Source organism: Lepisma saccharinum, chromosome 5 (genome assembly GCF_977018435.1).
Source record: "Lepisma saccharinum chromosome 5, izLepSacc3.1, whole genome shotgun sequence".
Classification (NCBI taxonomy): Eukaryota; Metazoa; Arthropoda; class Insecta; order Zygentoma; family Lepismatidae; genus Lepisma; species Lepisma saccharinum.
The window spans coordinates 49,981,322-49,995,261 of NC_139233.1; the positions used below are offsets into that span (position 1 = coordinate 49,981,322).

General features: G+C 38.6%; 2 protein-coding genes across 2 annotated transcripts in view; one reads left to right on the forward strand and one right to left on the reverse strand.

Moving 5' to 3' along the window:
* Positions 1-8,414, forward strand: part of LOC145988359 (putative glutathione-specific gamma-glutamylcyclotransferase 2) — a 49,364-nt gene extending 40,950 nt beyond the window's left edge. Inside the window, exon 3 of the mRNA XM_083123234.1 lies at positions 7,371-8,414. Within this exon, the coding sequence (XP_082979360.1) occupies positions 7,371-7,919 (549 nt within the window). The 3' untranslated portion in view covers positions 7,920-8,414. The remainder of the gene's footprint in view (positions 1-7,370) is intronic.
* The window catches only part of LOC145988360 (uncharacterized), a 320,576-nt gene that overhangs the window by 172,213 nt on the left and 134,423 nt on the right, over positions 1-13,940 (reverse strand). The gene's annotated exons all lie outside the window — the stretch shown is intronic.

Consider the following 13,940-nt stretch of genomic DNA (forward strand, 5'->3'; position numbering starts at 1 on the left):
GCGGGATGTGAACGTAGGACAACACACATTCACAATCTTGGCCATTTGTGGAGATGGTGTGTTCAGCACCATGCTCCGGCAGCATTAAGACAAAGAACGTCTTTGAATATTTTTTTGACAGAAATTTTAGTGAAAATGTAGGCCCGACCAGGACTCGAACTCGGGTCTCTGGCCCAGGATACCGTGCCATTGCTCTTCCAACTATTTTTTATTTTTAAATTTTATTATTATTATTTTACCAACTGAGCTACCGAGCAATATTTCGCCTGATTTCTCACTCTTGTTGTTTTACCATTGTGGAATTATCTGTCAGTTCTACCACGTCGAGGGTGCATAGGTTTTCTCAACGTAGAGATGTAAATTACTGGTAGATTTTGATTACTGTTTGTTTGATGCTTCGTTTCGACACTATGAACCATACAAGACCGGAATTTTATCCTGAATATATTCAACCTCGCAGCATAGATTAACCTTGCAATTACTGTAAAAAAATGATATATCTATAAATAATCGGGTGGACTTCCGTCGTACATGAAGTAAATTTCATTTAGGTAATTTTTTTCAGTATCCTTAATCAATGTAGTATCTTGAAAATTTGATATCGTAGCGTGTTCTGTGCTTACTCGGTAAAGATGTTGAACATTGACTCTAGATGATTCCAGTGAATATTTTAAATAAATTAAGTTACGTCACCAATTCCTCCAGGTACCTCAATGCGTGAAAAAAACATATAGACCCTGTTCTTTTCTGTTCTCCTTTCAGGTACCAAGGTGCCATCTAGGAAGCTTCTGTGAATATTATTTTACAAAAATAGTGTCACGTGTGCTAAATGATCACCTATGCATTCAATGTGATTATTAAACATTAATTAATATTGAAGGTGTGTTGCACTTTATCCTAGAGAAAACGCAAGAGTCTCTATTCCCGACGAGGTGAGTTAGGGCAGCTTTGTGACGTAGCACGTGACCACTGCGACAGTTGAGACTAATTTATCAAAAATTTGCCATCTTAGGGTGTGTAAGTTGGTGACTGTAAGTGTACAAATTAACATAAATTGATTTAGGCGTTTGTGAACACTTTAGGGGGTGTTGAGGAAATTCTGGGTATGTTAGGGGCGTGTTGTGTGGATAAATTACTTCTTGAGACGTTACAATATAAAGTATTAACATGCACATAATTATCTTAATTTTTACTGTGAAACTGATTTAACTGAAACTGCGACCCCCGCCCCCCCTCTGAAGGTTAAAACACGCCCCTTGGTTGCAATCGTTTGGCAAGAGGCAGTTTCAATTGGAAATCGCCCCTTATCCTTTTTCCTTGACCCAGTAATCTTAATTGACTTATTTATTTTGACTCCAGCTGGCTTGGTTTATTTTCGCATTTTTAATATCGTGCGAGTTGCAACTGTTCTTAGAATGAAATGTCAAACGCCATCCACATATGAATGATAAGCGATGAACGTCATGGGTGACTTATGTAAGGAGCTGGTTGGTTTTCTAGCTGTATTTGACGTTTGTTATTCTTGGTATTGATGTGACATTTATAAAATAGCAAAATTAGCCGAAGTCGTAAAACTTCATTAAAATACGTATTCATTTTACGCATTTCTTTTATATTTACTTATTTTATATCTATTTGTGCAACTTTAGTTTCTATTACTGTGTTACTCGTAGTTTAACTAATGTTTATTGCCTTTTATATTGTGTAAATTAGTAATAAATGTTGTAAATAGGAGACATATGATATACAGTACTATAAATATAAAATATTTGTAAATCCAAACAACTCTTCTAGATGATATTCTCATATATACGACGGTTGGGACATAAGTCATGGCAACAATTTTATCGCGATAATGCAGGACCGGCACAAAAAATCGAAATATACAAATGGAAGATGACACTGTATGAAACTGAACTAAGTATGAACAATGCACATCATATATACCGAGGGTTGGTAAGGGAGTGCCAAAAAATAATTAAAAAACTTATCGTTGTACATGCATGCACTCGTAGTACAGTTAGTTTACTAAAGCCTTGAAAGAGACGAGATTCTCGGACACAGTCTCGTTTTCGTCTCGTTTCACATGTTGACCACGGCTGATATAATGGACCACCTTTGTAACTTTGAGCCGACCTTCATGGCGGAGTGGTTGAACAACGCAAGGTCCTGGGTTCGAATCCCGGCCTTGGCATGGATGTTCTTTGTGAGTGTTCCTTCATCAATTTTATCATATCATCACTTATCCTTATCGTCGCAATTAATCAAAAATGGCAGAAAAGCGACGTAAAATAACCTAATTCATCTTTCAAACTATTCGACTTTCAAACAAGCAGTAAGTACGAGAGAATAGAATGTATTTCAAGTATGAGCCTTTACAGCTGTGCATACCATACAAGAATGAAAAATTTTAGTGCAATTTTCCTACACCCTATCTTCTCTCAGTCTACTTCCACATTCACACTGCTTGGAAGTTCAAAACACAGTCTTTCATTTCCATTCTTTCACTACACTTGCACTGTTACCTGAGCGATTCCTAAATTTTCTCAGATTTATTTATTTAGTAGCCCCCCCCCTTTCACATTTTCGCTTTCCCCGCTGAGATTCTTTGCTCTCTTTACCCAGACGTAGTGTAGGAAAGTTCCCAGATTCCTTATTTGCGCCTCCCCCCTCTCGGTCTCTCCCTCCTAATAACGCTTGTCATTATATTCTCGATGTTAGCTTCATTTATTTCCCTTATATATTTTTGTTTTGCCTCCCCTGTTTCTTTGCACTGGAGGAGAATGTGAAATTTCGTCTCGTCTTCACCGCATAGCGGCCATTCTACGCTCCCATCCTCCCGTTTTAGTTTAACTTGTGCCCATCCCCCAGTCTGAACCAGGTCAACCCTGACCTTTCTTTTGCCCCACACAAATCCACGTAGTTCCTCCTTCCCCACTGTATCCACTATTTTCGCTAATGTTAACGATATTTTTGCGCCGCATTCTGCCAAAATTTTCTGTTTGTTCATGTCTTCCAGTCTGGCTACTCCCTCTTCCCACACCCATCCCACTCCCAGCCCTATACCGTATAATTCCGTCTTTATCTTTGCTACCCATTCCCGTTACCCCCACTTATCTGTGATTGTAAACCGAGTTTCTTCAAATTTCTCCCTCATGGTGATCCGTTTTGCCCAGTATTTAATGCTCCTCATTTTGGCATCCATTTGCCTAAGTGCCCCACATGTTTCCATACCCCTTCCTACACCTAGCCCTTGTTTTAGGAATCTAGACAGTACGACGTTTACGTTTTCCCCTCCCTCCCAGGCCCATAGTTCGATGCCATAAAACAGTGTTGCCTTAACTGTGGCCTCGTAGTCCTCTTCCAGAGTGTTGATTGGTATATTTGGTACTTTGCATTTTTTTTAAAGGCAAACATTGCTTTACATTTATTCCTGTGTACGCGCCTTGCCCACCTGCCCGTCATTGTCATCGCCATGCCTAAATAATCGTACTGTTTCACCCTATCGACACTTGTCCCTCCGTATTTCCAATGTTCATCCTTACCAAATACATACCCATTCTTAAATACCATTATTTTGGTCTTCTTGATATTTACTCGCAGGGCCCACTTCTCGAAATATCCATGTAATGTGTCTAGACCATTCTGTAGAACTGCTGTTGTGTTCGAAATCAGTACCAGGTCTTCTGCGTACAACAGAAGCGGTACCTTTATACCTCGGATATCGTTGGTAGGTCCGTGTCCCTGTGCGCTATTTCCTCCACGATATCGTTGATGAAGAGGATAAACAGCAGAAGGGAGAGAACGCACCCCTACTTCACCCCCAGTATTGATTCATTTGCACCTGTAACGCCCTCGTTCCCGCACTTTACGCAAAACTTAACTTTTTCATATGCCGCTTGGAGAGATCTTATTATTCTGGCGGATACCCCAACGTCCCACAATTTTGCCATTTACCAAGCAGTAAGTAACGAAACTTGATTCTCATGCCAGGCGTGTTACACCAGCAGAACGGAAATAATTCTTCCGCTGATTGTAAGGTGGCAGCACTGTTGCTTCATGGAAATCCACAACGCCCAATTCTTACGTTCCTTCTTATCAATTCGCCAAGCTTTGTGCATTTGTGACGAAGCAAGCACATTGAATTTACGTGTTTTACACCTGACACGTTGACAAGGGAACACATTAAACGAACGCAACACTTAAAAGTTCTTGATACCAATATTTTATGGTCTTCGTTATTATATTTCTATGACCCAGAATGCATTTGCTTGAGCACGATGGAAATCGCTATTTGTTGCTTCTCTTACGCACCCAGATCACTATGTAAGATATGGAGTGCAGAAAACAAAAATGCTATTGCTGCGTCGTCAGAAGTTTTTGTAAGTGTGGGAAGAGGGTTGGCCGGTGATATAATATTGAATCTACTAGAAATAATAATATATGTCTTTGGGATAGTCTTCATACCGTTAGTGTACCGAAATGCACAGTTATTCTATCTTGTTTCTGGCTTTTATGAGGTTGCCAGACTTATTGTTATCCTATGTAAGATGTGACTTTTCTAGAGACACCCCCAAAATGTCAACCTCCTCTCCTAGTTGTACACCCTGGACTGCATGTTGCAAACTAGCGAGGTTGCGGCGCCTGGACCTGCAGCCAGAATAATTCTCTTGGGGAGGGGGGCTCCCTATATATTTTTGTGACTGTCGCTTCATGCACCTCATCTTCGTCATCAAGAGAGGCAGTAAAGCGAATTAAGAAATAAACTAAATCAATCAATCACGGGACATCCTGAACTCTGCAATCTTCTTTTATATCCATCGAAATTTATTACTTTACTGTAATATAGCATAATGTGTATTAGAATATAGATATGAAATATATCGCTGGTGTGTGTGTTATTGTATAAAAGCTGGTTTTTAAATTCCGTTCAGTGTATGTCGTGCATTGGAAAAGGTGAATACTTAGTGAACACCTAGTTACAGAAAAAAATTGAAAACTCAAGGCGCATGAGGTTTTGCATTTAACGTTTTCTTGATCTCATTTTCTCCCTTGATTATCCTTAAGTTTTTGTTGTAAACCCACTTTATGCAAATGTAGACCAATCGGAACTGGGCATACAGTTTAAGGCGGAGTCGGAACCACTATGTGCCTTATCGACCCCTTGATTACAAGGCGACGACGAAATCCCTATGGTTATTCTGCCATAATGCTAATTAACTGAATTTTACTTATCTTATCGACTCTACAAATAATGTATTTTCCCTTTCATTGCAATGTAAAATGGACTATGCCAATTTCCAGGGAGGGGGGTATAGGATCGACTGACTGATTCCCCTCCCCCTTTCTTCGCAATGCCCATGCAAGACTGTACCATGTCTCCTCTTGTTCCTTGGGCTACTGCACTGGATCAAAGATCAAGGATAAGACGTTAATGTATTAATATAAGTACTGTTGTGAATTTTAGCCATGGAAATTATCATCTGATTCTAGTTGAAACCCGAATAACAATTTTCTGTTGTCGTCACAACACCCACTTGCGCTGCTTTCCTGGAGGATGTTGCATAATATGTACGTCAATTGTTAACATTTTGTCTTCACCTTCATACCAGGAAACTGTCGCTCATTGGCTTTTAGTGATGCTTTCCTGCTTACATAATACCAGTGTTTGATTTTTATTATTATTTAACATCACTCTTCTTACACTTTCGGATAATCGCGAAAGGGGGGGGGGGGTTGATATGATGAAATTGATGAAAGGGCACTGACAAACAACACCAATGCCGGAATTCGAACCCGGGGCCCCTGGTGTCGTAGCACCACTACGCACCAGTGTTTGAATGGAAGAGGTTAGGAACGCTACCAATACGACACGGATCTCTGTAAAGGCTAGGTTTAATGTACAAGACACTGGTCTGGGATTAAAACGTAAAACATTTACTTTATGCGACTTTCTCAGGCATATTAAGCTGGTTTGACTATTTACAGACAAGCCATAGTTTTGCTTACAGTAATTATAAAATCAATACATATGCTGCAATATTGAACCTGTGTTGTTGTGTGGAGGCATGCCTTCATTGTAAACTTCACTTTGTCGATAATTTATAGCGTCGAAAAGAGGCGTCCAACAAACAATAACAAAATAGCTCTCACCAATGCTTGTCAACAGCTGGGTCGTGGCTCAGTACCGGCCCCTGGCACCAATTGTACCGAACCATGAGATCTAATAGTTGACAAGAAATTTAAAACTTTTCTTTTTAATAAGCCTGCCATACTTTTATTACTTAATTTCAAGGGTACATATTAATTAATGTATAAGGTTTAAAAATGATAAAGTTATTTATGAATAAAATTGTTGAGATGGTGGGATCAAAATTTTAAAAAATAATTATTTACCGGAAAATTGCAATAATTAAAAGTTATTCAAAATATATGCATAAATTTACCAAGATTTGTGCTTTAAAATATACAAGAATTACATTAGAATGTTAAATTACATGTTGTCATAAAAAATGTAAGTTCTTTCACACAAAACTAGGGCAGCCGGCCCCCGTGGCGGCGTGGTTAGCACATCGCGCTGCGATGCAGGGGTCCCTTGTTCGAATCCTGGCTTGGGCATGGACGTTTGTGATGTCTATTCATCAATTTCATCATATCATCACTCATCCACATCTTCGCAAATTAGCCAAAAGTGGCACAAGAAGCGAAGTAAAATAAATCAAATCAAAAACTAGGGCAAAATATAGATAATTTTTTAAAATTTGCATAATTTCCAGGATAATTACACTCCGTGAAAGAGTCGAGAGGAATTTTTGCAGAGCCTGTGAAAGAACAAAATGCTGTAAAATTGATTGATTGATTGATTTAGTTTATTTTACTTCGCGTTTTGTGCCTCTTGGCTAATTTGCGAAGATGGGGATGAGTGATGAAATGATGAAATTGATGAATGGACATTCACAAACAACCGAGCCCGACCGGGATTCGAACCCGGGACCCTTGGCGTCGCAGCGCGATGTGCTAACCACTCGACCACAGGGTCGGGCAAAAAAAATGCTGTAAAAGTATCGGTCAGTATCGGTAAACAAATTTCAACCGATACTTTCCTATACTCTACTAAGTCTTGAATAGTATCGATACCATCCATTGGTTTCCAAAACTAAGGGGGCAAGGTCACAAAACTGGGCGGGGGGGGGGGGGTAAAGACAGTTTGCTTTCACTTGGTTTAGCATAGTGAGGGAGCAAAAGTGGGGGGGTGAACTGCTCCCCTAATCGCCGCCACTGATGCCTCTTCCCCCCGCCCTTCTCTTTATAAGTTAATGGTCCTTATAAAAAAACATACTTTGCTGACGATATCACTGTTCTTCTTCCAGGGCGAAGTGTGGGGACGAGCCTTCCAGATAACAGGAGAAGCAGCGCTTCCGTATTTGGACACCAGGGAGTGCAAGCTCGGAGGTTACATAACCCAGTTCACCATGTTCTTCCCACGGGACTCCAACGTGATTCCCTTCCCAGTGCTCCAGTACGTCGCAACTCCCGCCAACGTCCTCTGGCTGGGGGAAGCTCCCCTCACGGAGATAGCCTCGCAGATTGTGGAGTGTAGTGGACCCAGTGGACATAACGCAGAGTATTTGCTCAGGTTGGCGGACTTCATGAAGACGGATATACCCGAAGTCATCGACGAGCATCTCTTCACGCTGGAGATCCTGGTTCGAACCCGGATCAAGGAGAGGAACATGTGCCTGAAGACTCTTATGGGTGAAAAGGAGTCACCCAGACTACAGAGGAGGGTGGAACAGGAGGATCAGCTAGAGCAGGAGGTCGAAGGGGCCGCTGGGGATGACGATGTGGCTCCCAGACCAGATTCCTTCCAGTTTACCTCGAGGGTGCCTCCGAAGAAGCTACGCTGTCTCAATATCTGATGCAGCCCTCCTACAAGCCGGACTTTGCCTTTTTTGTATCGCACATCTCGTTGTGAAGAAAGGAGCTGGATTTGCCTTGTTTCCGCCAAAAACATGTCTTCCTGTGATTGCACCATTGTTCTCTCTTTCCATGGCAACCAATTGCAGCTGGTCTCGCGTTATTGTTGCCATGCCTTCAGTGCTTGTTGCCCGCGCTTTTCCCAACTCTATTTTGAGCGCGAACGCAAGGACCAATCACTCCGCGCAGAATTTCACAACCCACATTGATTGGCTAATATTCTGACGCACTTGTTAATTGGCGGGAAACCTGCATTGTTATTCTTACACTGTTATATACAACAATACACCTCTTGTGCACATAAGTTGTCTCCAACATGCGTACAACTAACTATCTTTACACCCGCTCTCCTGCTCTTCAACAAGCATAGTCTATGTTAATCTAAACAAGACAAAAATTAAATGTGTTGTCTATACTTTAAACATGTGGACAACATTTATTACTAGGGAACGGAACTTTATGTGCTAAAAAACTCAGAAATATTTATTTTCTTATGTGTCATAAATGTTGAAAATATGTGATAAAAACAGGAAAATATGTGACAAAAATGAAAAACATTTGGTAACAAAAATAAAATATTACATGCATTTTAAGAGCTGAAATCAGTTTCTAAATGCTTATCTCCTAGCGAGCTATTTTTTGGAAGAATTGCAGTGAATCACCATAGTTTTTCCAAATTCTCCGCTGTAAATCTGTGACGATTATCTCTAAAAAGCATCTTATATTGTGAGAAAGATCGCTCCACGTCACGAGAAACAATTCTTGCATATTTGAAGCACGAAGTGCCACTAACGCTAAAGTTTTATAAAGCTTCCTCTTCCTCTACTTCAGCTTCCAAAATACGTGCAATTTGGCACAAAGTTTGAAAACCTTGTTTTTTCCCAAAAATGTCTGTACATTTAGCACTTGTGCGTTACATCCAGTGGTGGGGGTAATATTTTCCCCCAATAGGATCGTAAGCGGGACGCCACAAGTCTGCCAGCGAGCGTGTTCAAAGACAAAACAAACTTAGCACTCTCGATATGAAAGAGGTGCGGAGAATATAAATTTTTCCTTCGAGGATTTCGAGGTAGATGAAGTCAATGAGCGATTTTATGTATTTAAAATAAAAATTCGCTAAATATGTATTTACATACGGAAAACTGGAAAATATGTGTTTTTATGTAAAATATAATTTGATGTGTTTACATATAAGGCTATGATCAGAATTTTGGCAAAAACGAGGGCCTCTATCTTATCGCAGAAAAAACATTTATTTAACTAAAGTTCCGTTCCCTATTTATTACATTTTCACTCATGTTATGTACAGTAACAATGAAAGAAGCGCCAAAATTATTTTATACATATTTAAGAGAACATTTTGTTATTTCATATTATGTATACCAAAATTTGATAGTGTGTTTAATGATGAAAATTAGGTATAGTACCACATTTCAGCTTTATAATCTGGTTAATTGAACTATCTAGTGTTGTAGAAAACTACATTTTTCCTAAAAGATGTGCTACTGCACTCTTATTGAAATTACAAAGTGTGATGCTGTTTTTTATTATTTCGTCTAGCATCCCATACACGTTTTCTATACGTGTTCACTCATCGAATTGTCAATAATTTTCGATAATTTTACATTTCGGGCAAAACATGTGCATTACAGATATTCTAAATGTTCACTGTTCATGGTTGCATAAATTGAATGTCGTCTAAGTTTTTAAAAAAAACTCGGGGAGAATCATCTAAAAAAAAAATAACATTTTGAAATTTTAAGATTGCTATGTTGCAGTATAAACACACACATACTCACACAGCAAAAAAACAAGAGCATATTGCAATTCAAAATATCTCTCATGTCACATGTACAAAGTATTAACATAAATATATTTCACATAGCTGATTTTATCTCAATATTTGTGCCTAACAGTTGCACGTGTGTGTTTGTGTGTGTGTGTACCATATGCCCTTTAGATGCCCTTCAAAAATCTAAATACGATAAAGAAAGCGCTGAGTATGTAAAATAACTTAAATTGATTGTAATTATGTATGATGGTTCATTAGCTTCTTGGTACTGAAACGTTTGAGATATTTATTAGAACATATCACTTTTTTATGCCCTTGAAAGATAAGTATGGTAAAAAATATATAAATATGAACATTATATTGCAAGAAATTGTCTTAAAGAAACATTGCATAATTTTATAAATAATAGTCATGGCTGATCTGCTGTTTTTTCTACATTGAGTATATTTATTTTGTATGAATCTACAAGAAATGTTTCTAGTAATAAAATGTTTTGGGCGATTTGAGTAACAAAAATTAATCTGCATATTGTATTCAAATATGAAATTAAACCAGAACACAGATATATATATTGTAGCAGACCGGAAATTAAGCTTATAGCGAAGGATGACATTCCAAAACAAACATTGGTGGAATATATTGCTGGAAACGATAAATTACTCCATCAGTGCATTTGTATGAAAATTTAACAGAATATTGCTCTCAGACATGGTGTGGTAATCTTGTCTGAATTGCTTAATCTTAAAGTTAACGAATGATAAATGGATATCAACTTCTAGTCTGGTAATTAGATTTCTGTAACTGTGAGTAAGAACATGAAAGGGTAGCTACTCAATGTGATAGAATGTTCAACTCTGGACTATAGCTGTAATCGTGGATAACTGATCACATCCAACGGGAAAAGAAATGGTAAGCGAATTGCCCATCACTATGTTCATTCACTCTCTTTTCCACAACGTGATGGTGATGATGAAATAAAAACCTCAATAAGCACAGAACAACAGAATTCAATTCCTTAAAATATTGCAGGACATAGAGTAAAAAATAATGGAAATAGTGATGGACAATTTACAGGACGTAAAGTAAAAAAAATGAAAATAGTGATGGACAATTTGCAGGACGTAGAGTGGAAAGAATGAAAATAGTGACGGGCAATTTGCTTAATATTATCTTTGCCGTTGGCTGTTCCGTACTATAATATAAATTAACGCATAAATGCTCAGAAAAGAGGTTGTGATGCAAGATTTTTTTTTACACTGTGACAACTCCATCTAGCGAGCTTCCTTCGTTATGTATGACTGGCTGAAGCGTGTAATCTCTGTCCATTGTAATGAAGAAGTGCGTGTGACAACGTGACTTCTGAGAAGCACACTGTTGCTGGTTTATTGGTTAATTTTAATCCAGCTTATAAGTATATAATTGAAGGGCTCGGGTGTAAAACATGGTAAGTGACATTTTGGTAATTTTTAAGTTACAAAGTAAAATGTGCCATCCTTCAATTTTCGAGTGAAATTGCCATGTCATACAATTTGCATTGGATTCAGCGAAGCTTTGTGAAATTGGTAAACCCAACACGAAAAAAAATTATCTGCAGTATAGCTTCTAAATAACCTTTTTACTTAATAAACTCAGAAATGACCAAAATGTCACTTAGCCTACCATGTTTATAAAATAATCTCCCACAGCTTCACTACAGTATCTTAGGTAAGTGGCTTGGGCTTAACACACGCAAACATTTCTAAATTTATCAATAATTATAATTTCTTACAAGTCATTTGCTCTTGTTTACATTCACTTCACTTTTACAATGGACGAAGAATTTGTGTTTATGTACTTTTGTCCATTAGATAAGTTAGAACAGTCATTAAAAATATTGATTCTTTTGAGTTAATGTTAATTTTCTTTAAAAAAATGTTTACCTTTTGTTGCTCTGTTGAACCTGGAGATACTCTTGACTTATGATATTTTCTCTGCAAGCGGGGTAAACTTATAATTTTGCATTTACGAACATCGCTCTGAAAGTAATGTGTGCTTATTTGTTCGTGCATTTTTTATGCCATAACACTATCTAGGTTTGCTTATAGGAGGTAAAAATAAGGTTCCTATGTATTACTAGCATGTAAAAAAGAAAAGAGCTGCATGTTCAGATTGTCAATTGTTTTCCACTTTCCTTCCATTGCTTGATATCAGCTTAAGAGTTTGAACTGAAGTACGTGGAAGTGTTATGTGCCTATATTATCATGTTGAAGCAGCTAAGTTCCATGCAAGAACTATTACAAACCATAATATAACTGGAACTATTAAGTTCAATAAAAATACTGATGAATAATCGTGTGGTTTTATTTGTATTACAAATTGTACAGGTTTTCTTCCCTGAGTTATACATAGAGGAAAATCACCAAAACTGACATAGGTGTCCTAAATCAACACATCCCTCTTTCACAGCCGAGAAGTCCTGTCACTTCGCGGCAACAGGTTAACTCTATTCTCTAGGCTCTCAAGATAATGTGCGACCAGCGAAACAAGCGTTCGTGAAGGTTTTTTTGTGTAGGGTGAGATTTCTATTTTGGGGTGAATTCAATTTTTTGTTTGTTTGACCATAGTGCTATATTATTCACAGTGGAAGAATGAGTGAAGTTTTATAGTTTTAAAGTAATCATGTTATTGTAGATGGAATAACGATTCCGAACATATGTATTTCTTTTAGTTGGGAAGATGTGTTTGTAATTTTTTTTAGGTTATTGTTGTTGGTAGCTTTGTTCCCTAAACCGGCATACGTCAACAATTGAGTTCCCTAAACCGTTGCGCCAGAAGAAGATGCCCTAGATGCTTAATGTATTTTTTGTGATGGACTTTATTCCGAGGATGCCAGTATATCATGTGCAATCTTTGGCCTCATGTTCAATCCTCAGGTGTAGAACATGACATGTACTCTGTGATTTCTGAAAATTACTTTATTTGTGTTTGCATTGAGAACTACGTAAATAGGCCGAAGAAATTACATTTCCTTTCATGTTGACAGTGCCGGATCTACAAGCCGCAAAACCCCGCGGTGCGGGGGGGGGGGGCCCGGTGACAAGTAAGCCTTTATGGGGCCCTCAGCCATGGACATAGTAGAGGGTTCGTATATGCCTATGTAAAAAATAAACGTACTCAGCGGTACAGAAACGAATACAATATACACAGGTAAAGTTAAAGTTCCCTATGCATATAGCACCGTGTCATGAAGGCACATTTAGGGTATGTGGGGGTTGGGCCAAACATATTTTCGATATAGGACATCTTGGAAGTGATGTGATCAGCACCACGCTCCGGCCGCCAATACCCCCACCCGATACCATTTTGATTTGAGGCTGGGTGGGCCCTGGAGCCATTTTATACGGGGACAAAGCCTGAAACATTTCGACCTTGGATCACCCACCCCGGGTTTCCCGCGTGGCAGTCAGACTAGAATCAAATCAGGCTAGAATTTCACGAGAAATGCAGTGAAGGTTTCTTCAACCTATCTTTAATCAGGAAAATTATGTTATGACTGCATGATTGTTACAAATGTATCATTTTCCAGGTGTGAGAAAAGAGTGTCATATACCGTGCGTCCATTTCGATCTTCAGCCGAGAGATCGGGAGAAGCGTGGCGGGCGGCGCTGACGGAGATGCCAACATTTGCGGCCTGTAATGCCCGCTTATTTTTATAGACATATGCAGCCATTTATATAAATATTGCAAAACGAGCACTAACCTGTGTTATAACACGCAAAAGTTCTTCTGTAATTCATCCAAGTTCTGCTCTTATTTACACAAATAAATACGCTATAGAAACGATGTTAAGAGCCACAGATAATAAAGCATTTTAATCATAGTTTTGACCAGTAACGTCCTGCTTAAGTTTATATCCTTGAAAGAGTTTTGTGGCCATGGGAATCGTTTGGAGGTTTCGAATGTGCAACACTGTATCAAGATTACGCTGCAGACGAAAACGTTAAAAGTGAATGGTTTTCTGAGCTTCCTTGCAATCCGAAATATCCGAGCTCGAGTTTTTTTGTTCCTTCGCGACTAGATGAAGACAGAGTTGTGAATATAGTGGCGAGCAATGTAAACCAAGAGCGTGTTAATTTCGTACTGTGCGCAAGAGTGTTATTCTTGGTTACTTGCAGTTACTTGTTTGTGTTAC